This window comes from Bombus huntii, chromosome 16, assembly GCF_024542735.1.
Source record: "Bombus huntii isolate Logan2020A chromosome 16, iyBomHunt1.1, whole genome shotgun sequence".
NCBI lineage: Eukaryota > Metazoa > Arthropoda > Insecta > Hymenoptera > Apidae > Bombus > Bombus huntii.
Window position 1 is genome coordinate 2,409,052 of NC_066253.1, and position 14,552 is coordinate 2,423,603.

Genomic DNA, 14,552 nt, shown 5'->3' on the forward strand with positions numbered 1-14,552 from the left:
ATAGCGGGCTACAGTGGCGCGAGGCTTTACCGAGGCCAGTCCAGTCTCTTTAAAATCGTCGCGAAACAACCCCCCGTTGTGCTACCGTGTGTTAAGTCGTGTGTCGGGAACCTCCGGACTCGCGTTTCGGAGTCATTTCATCATCGAAGCGAGGTGCAGGATTCGAGTGGAACGCGTGGCGTGCAACCCTATCATTCAGCGATCAACAGTGAGAGGATCAACATTTTCAGGAGGTACATGATCGGAGAAACGACTCGTTGGACGGGAAACGACAGAGAATCGTCAGTGTCCATGTCCTCGAGAAGAATCTCGCTAACTAGACTTTAAGCTCGATACATTTCTGCCCGACCAGCCACAGTTCGTCGATAGACCGTTTATTGATTTCTCTCTGTCTCCCTCTGTCTCTCTCCCACTCTCGCGGTTTCCTCTCTCACGCTAGAAACTGTGGTCGTCGAGTCGACTTTTCACGCGCTCTGCGCTTGCATGATCCTCGCTGACAGCCTATTCCTGCTTTCTCGTCGTCCCTGCCTCGCTTCTTTTCTCGGTTAACTTAAATTGTTAAATCCAGAAATTCCTCAAATTTTGCTGGCCCTGGTCTGAGACTCATCTCAGGAGCTATCCGTTGCTCCTGCGATGTTGAGATTATGGACCTAGTTGGAAGGTTGCTAAATACGATGGTTGGTTCTATGGCAAGTTCCACTAATCATCAGTGACGATCCAATCTGTGTGACTTTCTTCCCTCTCTCTTGCTCTCCTGTTACCTCCCTCTCTTTAGCCTTCAAAGGGACGACAGACATGTCAGCTGTGTGATCACGTCGACATTAAAAAGCAGCTATGCCATGCCATCGCATGCAACATAACCAGGAATTATTAACGATCAGGGGTAGACAGGCGACCGAGTTGGCAACGTTATCGGCCGGGCATCGCCGATATCGAGGAATCCAACGTATCGATCCGCACGCGTTTTCGGGATCCAGATTCGAGCGTCACGAGTACGTATACGGAGGCTCCATCTTCCGACTACGTTCATTCTGCCAGCCGCTGAAATCGAAACTGTGTAACGGGCGGCGTGGGTGGCCAGGGGTTGGGAATCGATCTTCCAAAAATATTTGCTCTGTTGCTAGCCACTCGCCACCACCGTTGCCATCATTCCACGGCGCTATGTAATAGTGCTCGATCTATTCGTTCTCCTAATATTTCCGCCATTTTAAAACATATTTCATAACCTGACTCGCCGGTTGAATCTCTTACGATTAAATGCAGGACTCTGATTGTGATCCGTAGAGGGACAGGGTTAGGAAATTGGAAAAATTCAAAGGCATATTCCGTCTGTTTGAAACTGTATGGATATCGTGTTTGTAATTGATTTCTTTTCTTGGATGGTCTGTGTCTTTGGTTAGATTTGAGGCGAGTTTAATCGATCCGATTTTTCAGACCTCAGAATTTAGTTAGTCGAGAGCTCGAGCTTCTAATTTTTCGTTGCTATTTAAAAAAATTGCATGGAAAATCTGTAAATTAAGTTCATTTGTCGCTGTTTCAACATCGTTTATTTACAAAATTTCGTTGCCTTCGCGACTACTGTATTTTCAAATTTCGTTCCAGGAATCTTCCATCTTAGCTTCTCAAATTTATTCCACTGGTTGCAAATCCTTTGAGCACAGTTTCTTCTGTAAATTAAGTTCGAAGCAACTCTTCTGCCTAGCCTAATTTTTATCGCGAAATATTTCCCAAGAGGCAGAAGATTCTTCCAAGCTCCGTCCATCATCTTCTCGGATCTCCGATTCTTTGAATAAACTATTTTTCGACGAAACCACTGGACGATTTGCTCAACCGATAAAGAAACGTTAGGAGATTTTTCGCACAGGAAAGAGGCTAACAAAATAGTACACAAGTCGTTGCATTTGAATGTTTTAGTGTCTTCAGTCTGAGGAATTGAATCTAGTCAAGGGTTGAGAGGCTCTTGGAGCACAAAGACCCGTGTGTCAGTCGCTGAAGAGCATTAACTGTGGAAAGGGGCCGAGTGCTTGAAAGATTTCACCATTGAAACTCGCTTCACCGATTCATCGATACTGTGAACTGATTTCTTGGTACTTCAACTTCCCAATGAATTTTTTATTCATCGGTTCCTTCACGAACAATCTCTTCCGCCCTCTTTCAGGTCTGTTTAACGATAGATCGCGAATAATTTCTCCCATCTTACTTCGTATCCGTCAACCGATCGCAGAATATCTTCCCTAACCTTAAAATATCCCTAATCTAAAAATGCAAGTTGGCACATAGCCGACATATTTTCAAATGCGATTTAATCGAAAATGGTGCGTCTTACGAACAAACTTCATTCTATATTTTCGACTTATTTTTTCGTTATTTTTCTATTTAGATCGGCACGCACTGGCTTATCGATCGGACGACGAATTTTCGCGTCGTCGAAATCGTTCGGCAAATAGATCGCGTACGAAAAGACGAATTTTATTTTGTAGAAATTTTAATCGGTAGATTATTTTTCCGCGTTACTTATGCCCAAGAATTGCGCAAGATTTCAAGGTCATGGTACAGCAGGTCACCGAACTCAACCTGACGTTAACTATACACGATTCTATCAAGTTAAAACTGTATCGTGCCGCCGAAGAAAGCTAGTTTCACAGATTCACGCGACGCTCGTTTCTCTTCCTCGCGATATTACGTTAGCAAAGCTCGTGCAACGCGTTATCGCGTCGCTCTGCATGCATTCGTGCGCACCACCTCGGTGTTAACATGTCGCGATACGATTATCGCGAACCTTGTCCTACTTTCTTCGTCACCCGCTTGGAGCAACACGCGTAGGTGGCTGAAATTTTTCTCCAGAGTTTCCATATTGCTGAATAGTCTGTCGAACTTGCTGCATTATCATCTTGCGTCGAAAGCTTGCCACTTTGCTCCTCCAATCTTCTTCGCGTCCATCCTCGAGCTTATTTCTTCTTACCATAAAGTAAGCGACATTTTCGCGTGTAGACTCGCGGCATTCGCTATCACCTTCGATCGGAATCTTCTCATTTTGGTCCCCGAAGACGCTCGCTGTTCGTTTCTAACGTTGCGTCTTCTTCGTTGAATCTTCAGCATTTTGTGATATTCCACCTATGACGAGACTCGCCTTGTCACGAATGGCCAGGAATTGTAAGTTCCTCGTGTCAGTGTTTAGTTGTTTGAGTGGCAAGCAGCGCGATCGCGCTGTTCAGATTCGGCGTGGAAAAGTGCCACTACATTTGAACGCTACGGACGACTCGCGGTATTTTGCATTGGGTTGGCAACTAAGTGATTGCGGATTTTGTCATTAGATGGTAATGGTAACCCAATATTTCATTCCTATCTTCTCAATAATTTTTATTGAAGAAAACTTGGAATATTTGTAAACTAATAGTGCGCATATACAGAGTGGTTGGTAACTGGTGGTACAAGCGGAAAGGGGGTGATTCTACGCGAAAAAAGAAGTCGAAAATATAGAATAAAAATTTTTCGTCCGAGGCTTGGTTTTCGAGAAAATCGACTTTGAACTTTGGGTCGGTACGCGTGCGGTACGTTATAACGGATCTCGCTGTAGATCGTTGTCTCGATGAAAAAATGTAAAAGAAAAAATGTTTATTCTATATATTTTCGACTTATTTTTTCGCGTAGAATCACCCCCTTTCCGTTTGTACCACCAGTTACCAACCATCCTGTATTATAAGATCGATGTACTTCGTACAAATTACAAATATGACGAGCGCTATCTTAGTTCTCTTCGCAATCGACGAAGACAAGCGTTGCCACGTTGTTTGCGATTTTTCGACCCTGTCCTTTCAAACACCCTTGGAACTCAAACGGTTGATCAAGTAGAAGAAGAACACCAGGTACACGTCGGTCTTTCGTCCACCTGAGGGACGAAGAAAAGGAAGAAAATCCTGTACAGACTAGCTGACCATATTTCGTTAACAACAATCTTCCTTGGCTCTTAAATGCACAGAGTTGCAACTGTTACACCAATTGCAATGTCCTTCGCACGTGAAAAGATATTGCGATATCGTTTCGCTATTCCAGAATTGTGCAATCTGTGGAAGCGGTTGCCTGCGGAATGCGAACAGAGAACGTGACGTCCGAGGTAGCCTCGCGCGAGAATCTCGAGAGAGTCCTGAGTCGTGTGACGAGATAGACCCAAAATCAATGGGTCATAATTGACCTTACGAAGATATTCGAGTCTGTATCGTTAATCTTATGAAAGTTGTCGGATGTTCGTGATTTCCTACGCCTTGAAAACTGTCCCGGGTCGCTTGTTTCAATCCTCCAAGCGCATGAACTTTGACTCTTCAGTTTGACGCTTAACGGTGGTCCGAAGAGATGCGAAGAAATGGGTCTTTCGTGAGAAATTATTTTACTTTTTTCTTTGATTTATGATTGTCATCGCGCACGTTTATGACGCACATAATATCCCATTTACAAAAATGGGGAAATTGAAGAGATTACGTAGCTGTGAATAAATGTTTCAGTAGATCGAAATAGATTGAAGAGATCACGTTTCTTCATTTCACTTAACTTTGGCTTCGCTTAATTTGCTTTTTTTATTTTATTTGTTCTTTCAGTATATTAATTTTTTAACTTACTTCCGTTATTTTCTTTATTCTTTCAATTGATTAATTTTTGTAATTTATTTAAAAAATACAAAAGACGATTTCGAGTGGTGCCACATCCATAGCTAGCTTCCACTATGACGTTAGTAGATTTCTTCGAGTTTCATCGTCAGTGCGATATAGTTAGAGGGGAAGATAAGAGGTTGGTTATCGAGCAATTCTTCTTGGGTTATTTGCTAGAAGTCTGGCGAGCGTCTGCATGCTCTTTTATCGAAGGGATGGTAGTAGTTTTTAGTTGGACGAGCATCGTAGAATGAAGCGAGGCGGAAACGATAGGACTTGAAATCCGAGGGAAATCTGGTAGCTATGGCTGTGTGGCTCGGCCAAGAAAATCGATAAGAGCCTCCCACCCCGAAGTAAAAATCTCTCTCTCTCTCTCTCTCTCTCTCTCTCTCTGTCTGTCTCTCTGTTTCTCTGCCTCCGCGTCCAGTTTATTTATAGACTCTCCTCTTTTTAAATTTATTTTACGGAATAACTGCACACGAAATCGCAGCTGATCCTTCGTTCAGCGCTACATTTCGCTCTCAGACCTTGTAATCGCTGACTCGATCGAAGGTCGAACTTTTTCTTTTTCAGAAGAATTCGCCTTTTCTCGTTGCGACGTTCGTCCCTTGCATTTTCAAAACTGGATCACTTTACGTTCTTTTCTTTTTCTTCTTTTTTTTTTTTTTTTTTTGATCGATTCATTTGATCAAGTTGGTCAACCAACAACTCCAAAATATTTTTTCGTTTTTTTTTTTTTAACCGAAGGTCTCTTTTCGGCGAAGAACAGGATCATAAGCGTTTGCAAATCGTTTTGGTAGATCAATTTTTGATCGAATCGTAGGAGGTTCGGTGGTCTTTTGTTTTTTACAATCGCAGATTTCTTCCTGTGGAAGAAGAGAATCGTAAACGTTGGCAGATCTTTCTTTCTCTTCTTTGTTGGTGACAATGGAAGCAAATGACAGTTTTTACGTTATCGATGTTGCTGTAGCAGAGTCAGGGCAGTTGGAAGGCTCGATTTATGTGGTATTTGTAGTTCATATCGTAGAACTGGAAATTCCATACGAATAGCAATGACACCATTTGGAATTATGGAATGGTACGTGTCATTCCTATTATATATGCAGCACAGTAAGAGCCAATGTCTGTCTAGGAAGCATTAAGTCGGATCACGAACTTGTAGAAACAGATATTTAAGGGCTTTTGTTTGGATACATTTGCTGGATGCAATGCACGTGGGTTGACGATATGTATAGCCGCACCTGGCACCCGGAAAAAGTCACGGACGCGGAACTCGTTGTCTTCCTATCGACTTAGGAAGCAACTGACGATTGCCAACCACCGATTCGCTGCCACTTCTACGGAACAACTCGATCCAATTCACGGTCGAGGAATATTCGTATTTGGCATTTGATTTTTAGGAGAAGTTATCGTTATTGTTAGTTTACTGATGTTGCTAATAAATTCTTAAGGAGTTGACTAACTGTTATTATAAATCTGATTGTTATACTATTATACATAATATAATATCGTTATATATTTTGCAATTATGTGAGTGTTACTTATATTCAATGAAATAATTGAATAATAATTTAATAATATATTCAATGAATATATTATTACTATAATTATAGTTATATAAGTATTAGTTATATGTATATATATATTTATTTAATATAATAATATTAAATAATATAATATTTGATAATAATATATCTAATATTAAATATACATATATGAAATACAATATAATACTATTATATATTGTAAAATATATATGTTCTTTTTTAATATGAAAAGAATATATTATTTTTTAAATATATATTGATTAGCTGTTAATAGCTAACTACTATTATAAACCTGATTGTAATACATTACACTATATAATACCATTATATATTATAATATATATATATATTTCACAATTATATGAGTATTAGTTATATTCAATGTAATAATATAAATATAATCATAGTTATACAAGTATTAGTTATACGTATATATATTTAATATTAAATATATTAAATATACATACGCATGCAAATATAATATTAAATATATACACACATACATATATGTGTCATAATGTAATGTATTATAATAAAAGTTATATATTATGATATGCATATATTTTTTAATATTAAATATATATATATATAAAACACAATATAATACTATTATGTATTATAAAATATATACATTTTTTAATATTAAATATATGTTAACATATATAATATATGTGTTAATACATATATGTTAACATATTAAAATATATGTTATTGAACATGATATATTACTATATTATAAATTTATTAAAAATAATATATGTTTTTAGTATTAAAAAATATGTATATAACTAATACTAATATCAATATAATATGATTATATATAAATTATAAGCCTACATTATTGTTAGTTAACTGATGCAAGAAAATCGTACGACTAAAATTACAATGGAGCTCCTTCTTCGATCTATCGTATTAGGTCGCCCTTACTGCTTCGAATAATTGAAATATTTGGTGATCGATGAGTGATGGCTCGGCCGAGCCCACGTGCTTTTTGTACGGACCTGTAGTTGGAGGTTATCGGTTTTGACTGTCCCCATTGTGGGATTATCGATCATGTGGTCGGTCATGGCTACAGATGTGCCGCCAATTGCATTCAGTAATGTACACGGTGTACAAAAAGAACCGACCTCCACTGCTTGCGAACAAATTGGAACATATTTCATACGAACATATTGACAAATCTATGTTCCATATTATTAATAATAATTCACAATTGAAACTATTTCAGTAATTAAACGATATTTGTATTCTTTTTTACACGTGCAACACGTAATCGCACATAGAATCAGAAAGAACTGTTTCCAAATGTAAGAACAAATTTTTGCTATGTTTCACGCCAGCGGCATGATTTCTAACGTCTACAGGATGATTCAAACGTGTTGTACCCTTCGCGGTCTTTCAATCGCGTCAATAAGATCGCGAAACAACGTTTGGAAAAATAACTCGCAAGTGACAAGATAACGACGATAAATAACGATATAGCAAAACTAGGTAGATTAGAATGTGAACGCGTTGGACGTAGATCGAAGTGGAGATGCCTGCGTCAAACGATGCTAGGCCGATGCAATTTTGTAAATCATCCTGTACATCAGACATTTGTATTCTGCAATTGTAGAGACGTTATAACGTTGATAGCATCGAGCAAAGAATAATTTACAATTGACATTAATTGATAGGCAAACGCAATAGACGAAGCAGACAATGGCACCGCACGTGTGACATTCTTCTTCCAGCCCTGCGTGGGCGTGTTCACACGTATCAGGAAACCGCGATATCGTGGAAAGAACAATGACAAGAAACGGGCAAAAACGAAAGAAACGACAAACATAGCCACGTTGGCCATTCGTCTATCAGTTAGCCATTTCCCAACTAATTGGAACCTCGTTGCTCTTGTCACGCCTATTGTGCCTTTGTGCCAGATCGTCGTAGAAAGTGTCGAATAAAAATGACGAAAAACAGTGTAACGCTTCCAAGTCCGTAGGAAGTTTTCGTTTAGTGGAATCGTCTTAAAAATATTCACGGGTTGTCGATTTGCTAAAAAATTGTGTCCAGGTGCCATTGTGTGGCTCGTTTTAATTCCGACAGAATATTTGCCATTTATTTTCGAATCAGAGGTTGGCAAAATTATGAAAAATAATTGCATCTGTGTTTTCTCGTTATTCTGAGAAAAATTATCGAACATTATCAAAAAAAGTGGCAGTTCGTATATTTTCTGTCAAGGGAAATTGGACAAAATTTCCACGTTTTCCATAATTTTGGAATTTCAAAATAATCGGATCCAGGCTATCGAACGTACTACCGGGAAAAATTAAATTCTGGAAAAATTGGTTGCTGGAAAATGGCAGACGAAGGGTCGAAGAGTCAAACAGAGAAATCGACGAAAAATAGCAGGCCACCTGTCAAGGACTCGGTGTTGGAACTGAGGACGAGGATGACTCGACTGATGTCCATCGTCGATATTACCCCGCACAGCAAACTTCCGGTACCGACATGCGTTTGTTTCGTCGCGATAACGCTAATTGCTATGTTGCAGTGTTGCTCGATCGAAGGTGGCGAACGCGTCGTGGAAAATTCATAGTGGCTTAATCGACAGTGAACAGCCGGTGAAAGCGTTAGACAGAGTCGCAGAATGCTAACAGAGATACGCTAGAAAATTGAATTAGCCTCTTCTTGTCGGTTTTTTTCTAGAAATGTGGGCCTTTAGGAGGGTAGGAACTTCGAGACAATGTTGCAAATTTATTAGAAAATTGTTTCCTGAGTATACCACGTGTTATACAAAATATATCGAAAAATGTTAAAATAAGAATCTGTTATTTTGCATCTATTATTTGGTATTTGATATTATCTGGAAAATTGCTCGATGAAAAATTGTTGCCTTTGCTGTTTGTTGTTGGAAATTATTAAAATTATTAAGACCAGAGTCAGGTTGTGTCTTGATACATGCTTCTTTTTCTTATGAATTTCGCGACAAATTGTTTGCTTGGAAATGTTGCAAAAATACATTTGAACGTAGTCACAGGTATAATACAAGTGGCAGAAACTGCAACAAATTGTACCATTACCTGTTATAATAATAAACTTTTAAAATACATATAGTATCTGAGCATGTTTGCGTGTTAAATTTCTTCCAAACTCAATAAACATATGCCACGCGTTTATAAATAACGCTAAGTGTACTAACAAAGTTTCGTCATATTTTGTTTTCGATCTGTTTGCAACATAGTTGGCGTAACATACGATACAACATATTCACAGGCAATTTTTCTAATAAATTTTTAAATAGCGACGTAATAAGTTATACGATACGAATGAACATACAGGGTGTCCCAGAAGTCAAGCGAAGTTTGAGAAAAATAATCGCAAGATATTATCGAAATATTAATTTGCATATGGACGTAATACATGCAAATATTGCACATAAAATTATGATACGAAAGGAGCGTATGTAAATTACGTTGTCATATTTAACATAAATTGACGCTGTCATTAGCGAAGTACAAAAACGTGGCTGAAAACATACGAGTCGAATGGACAATCACATTAGCAAAACGGTAACAAGCTGCTGCACATTGGTGCACGCTACTGCACGTACATCAAATGTAGACTCAAAAAAAGACACCCGATAGATCTTGTTGGATAACAATCGCATATGCTCGATAATGTATGATACCACGAACAATTCATCGAGTTAAGCCTCGAAGTGCATTCCATTTGTCTGTAAATTTTAGTTGTATACTCACAAACCTATCGACCAAATATGACAATACGAGTCTGTGTTACGGCTGAATGAGATTGTGGTTATGCAGCGTGAGATTACGAATCGTTCATTTGCTGCAACAGTGACATAACCTAAAAAAAGTTACGAGTTGAAATGTTCTTACAGTTTCGTGATGATGCAACAGCGACGCTGTTGCCCTCACGCGACCAATTTCCCAACTTCGCTCAACGCACTTAACAGAACACTGTTTTCTCTACCAATAGCTTGTTAATTAAATGAAATGCCAATAACTCGAGAACGATGAACTTCGAGTTGTTGCAGCAAATGAACGAGATTGTGTCTAACGTGGAATAGGCGAGACGTAACTACGAAAAGAGGCGAAATAAATATTATTTACGTAATGTGGAACTCTTTTTAGATGGCCGGCCAGGATCCAAAGTTTCAGAAGGAGGCCGCGGACCAGAACTTCGACTACATGTTCAAGTTGCTGATCATCGGCAACTCGTCGGTCGGCAAAACGTCCTTTTTGTTCCGCTACGCGGACGATTCCTTCACCTCGGCCTTCGTATCGACCGTGGGCATCGATTTTAAGGTGAAAACGGTCTTCAGACACGACAAAAGGGTCAAGCTACAGATCTGGGTCAGTATTACCCCGTACGTTTTTCCCCTTGCTTTTCCACTATCTCTGTTATGTTATTTCTTTCTTCTTACAATTTATGGCGAGAATATTTTAAAAATTGAAAAATGTGGAAAGACATGAAACGAGTTTTATCATAGACAATATATTAGGTGACAGAGTAGGGTCGATACTTTTTGAAGAGAAAGAACCTTATCAACGAAACTGAATAATATTTTAATAATTCTTTTGTTCACTTTGATTCAACGTTATATTTTTGAACAAAAATTTCCATCAAATTTGTTAAACTTAAACGAGCAACATGTTGCAAAAATGTCATTTTAGACAAAGTGTAAAATGCCTGAAACCTGCCTGTCTGTGAGAAGATTGCTACTTGTTATATTTATTTATGTATCTTAATTATATCATTTTATCCATTTTGTATTTTTTAGCTGCTATTTTTTTTTCTTTATTTTCATTCACGACTCCAAGTGTAGTATCTTCAACGTCACCAGGTGAATTGGTCTGACGACCCACGGGTATTCATTTAAACGGTATCTATTAAATTATGCCAAACTTCGTCATAATTTGTTTGCTAGATGATACCTGGTACAGATTACGTAGGATTAGATTGCTTCGAGGAGATACGATACATGTGTGAAGCCTCTATTGAGTGTGTGTGTGTGTGTCAAAACTCGCGAAACATAAAACTTTAAGACGATAACCCTAACAACCTAACCCCAACCTAACCCTAGTAACACTTAACCTTAAACTGAAAGCACCGAAAGTTGGACCGTGACTTGAACGTATTATCACGTACATCGTAGAATAACTGATATTTCATAAAGGTCAGTACACAATGGCAAGAACTTTATACGAGTTAGATGAAAGTTTCTCAGCAAGAAGACGTACTTTTTCCAATAAACAAATTTCAGGTGAACAAAAATGGCGGCTTCTTCCAGCCATTCCCGGTCCCACGATTTTGTAATTGAATTTTCTGATAACAGGAATCGTGTCTTATCACAAGACACGAATCGCAACGAATTTTCAAGCTGACAATCCGTTTCTGAAATGTGGGAGATCAAAGAACTGAAAATTCACTCGGATTTTGTTTCAGTCCGATGACGTACATCTTTTAGGTTGGCAACTAAGTGATTGCGGATTTTGTCAATACCACCTAATGACAAAATCCGCACCCACTTAGTTGCCGACCAATGATACGAACAAAAGTAATAATAACGCAATAATAATAATAATAATAGATTACATAAATAATATACGATATGAATATTCAGTATAATATTGCTTTTTCCATATGTTTCAATTTATTGGAACACAAATATTTCACTGTTTCCTCTGGCTCGGTGTTCCCAACTAATTGTCCATATTTTTCATTTATTGCAAAATATTTTCAACGTACTCTTTCTGCTTCTCTTTATAATTCCTTGTTTTCAATTTATTCCAGTTGTTTTTTTTTTCCTGTCTGTCGATCGAATTTACAAAGAGAAATTAATAGAGAACAGCTATAGGCGGCATGTTCTTTCTTCGATTTGTTTTGAAATATTAAAAAGCTTCAAAGGACAGAAATACTGATAGAGAAAGAAGTATATTTTTGAGCGATAGATCGATTTACAGTTATACACGTGAAATAAAGCCGAAGGGCAAATGTAAATTCGATCGACAGATAGGAAGAAGAAAACAACTGGAATAAATTGAAAACAAGGAATTAAAAAGAGAAGCAGAAAGAATACGTTGAAAATATTTTCTCAATAAATTGTAACGTTCATCCACAAGCACAGCGTATCGCACGTGGCTTCATTTATCAACCGAATCGAACGTTATCGCTTCCCTGTTCAAGACACTCGTAGTAATCGTAATTTATTTCATCGTTTTCAAACAATAATCATTTAAACAATATTTTTCATCAATTGTTATAATGGTTCAAGATATTACTATTGTTCTTTTAATAACTTCTTTTAATCTTCTTTTAGAGAGAAATTTACCAATTTCACAAATGGTGTGCCAATTATTTCAGTACACTGATAATTGTTTTTTAACTTTTGAAAATTTCTACTGGAAATTTGTTGCTTCTATTATCCATGTTAATTATCGCGGAGAATAATACCGTTCATTTCCTTGAATATTAAGGGAGTTTGTTTTATTTATTTCTCAAATTAAATACAGGGTGGTTGGTAACTGGTGGTACAAGCGGAAAGGGGGTGATTCTACGCGAAAAAATAAGTCGAAAATATAGAATAAAAATTTTTCGTTCGAGGCTTTGTTTTCGAGAAAATCGATTTTGAATTTTGGCTCGGTACGCGTGCGGTACGTTATAACGGATCTCACTGTAGATCGTTGTCTCGATTGACGTTATTTTTTTAAATTTTTAAATTTTTATTCCATATTTTCGACTTCTTTTTTCGCGTAGAATCACCCCCTTTCCGCTTGTATCACCAGTTACCAACCCTGTATATTAAAATGCTCGGAGAAAACTCGTCGATTAATTATCACTGAATTTTAAAATTCACAGGAAAGCTTCTCATAATTTTATTATTCCTGTCAGAATTATTGTACTTTAAAAAATATTACTATTCATTTTAATTAATTATAATTGAATTGATTTTATTTATTTATTTGTTTCAATGGATTTTCTAATTCACACAAAAAGACTTATTAGTCCCATCAATCGGCATATTTTTAGTTACTATTTAATAACCTTGAAAGTCACAAAAGGCTAATTTTAATCCGTGGATCTGTTTTATTGCAGGATACCGCGGGTCAGGAAAGATACAGGACGATAACGACGGCCTACTACAGAGGCGCGATGGGCTTCATCCTAATGTACGACATCACAAACGAGGAGTCGTTCAATTCGGTGCAGGACTGGGTCACACAGATCAAAACTTATTCGTGTGACAACGCTCAGGTTATCCTGGTTGGCAACAAGTGCGACATGGAAGACGAAAGGGTGATAACTACTGAAAGGGGCAAGCAATTGGCGGACCAATTAGGCGTCCAATTTTTTGAGACATCGGCTAAAGAAAACATCAACATCAAGGTGAGTACAGAATCTGGACCATCTTCATTTGTTTATAATTAATTTATAATCACATTGTGGATTCTTCTAAAAATTCATATTTTGATAAATATTTTGATGAAAATACTTTTAAGATTATAATATCATAATATTAGGAAAGACTAAGTTAGAATTTCATATTGGCATATAAATTAATAAAAAACATTGTCTGACTAACGAATTTCTCAGTTTTTGTCAATATACAAATTTACATAAAGTTAGACGAACGAATGAAATAACAAGGAGCGTAGGATTTTTAATTAAATTTTGAAACCGTTCATTTGGCCTGGTAAGGTTAGTGTCAAACTAAAGCCAAGTTCCAATAGATCAATTTTTTATCCTAATGAAACTTGGCTTTAGCTTAATTGCCCTTTGGAGACATCAGAATCTTAGACGACTCTTTATTCAACGAACCTTGATTCATTAGAACTCAGCTTTAGCTTCGTTATCGCTTGGATACACAAGAATCAGGAATGCTTTTTATTCGTTTATGAGCTAAAGCAAAATTTTAATAGAATTCAAAATGACCATTGCTCGTTTCATTAGAACACGGCTTCAAATTGATTACCATTTGGAGGCACAAGAATCAGGAATGTTTTTTATTAGTTTATGAGCTAAAGCCAAATTTTGATAGAAGCCAAAATTGCATTAGGATTTGGGTTAAGCTCAAAAAATTAGCTTCTTTAAAATTGGTTCCAGAGATCTATTATTCTTTCTTCGTGGAAGTTGTACAAAGTATAACTACCAATAGTTAAACACCACGTCAATTTTCATTTTTCTTCGACTGTTTAACCAGCCCATTATCCTACCCAATACATAACTATCACGCGGTTGAGAAGGTTATCGCGTCACGTTTCTACATTTATTTCCATCCGCGATGGTGTGTGTAAACAGTGTGCCATTACCTTCGACCAGGCATCCTCAATTACCTCTCATCTACACCCATTAATCA

General features: G+C 37.4%; 1 protein-coding gene across 4 annotated transcripts in view; it reads left to right on the forward strand.

The window, feature by feature from the left end:
* LOC126874447 (ras-related protein Rab-3) overlaps positions 1-14,552 on the forward strand; it is a 25,986-nt gene continuing 11,434 nt past the window's right edge. Inside the window, exons 1-3 of one of the 4 annotated variants that reach the window (XM_050636519.1) lie at positions 1-233; positions 10,327-10,548; positions 13,292-13,582. In XM_050636519.1, the coding sequence (XP_050492476.1) occupies positions 10,327-10,548; positions 13,292-13,582 (513 nt within the window). In that variant the 5' untranslated portion in view covers positions 1-233. The other 3 variants (XM_050636516.1, XM_050636518.1, XM_050636517.1) reach the window with 3 other exon arrangements.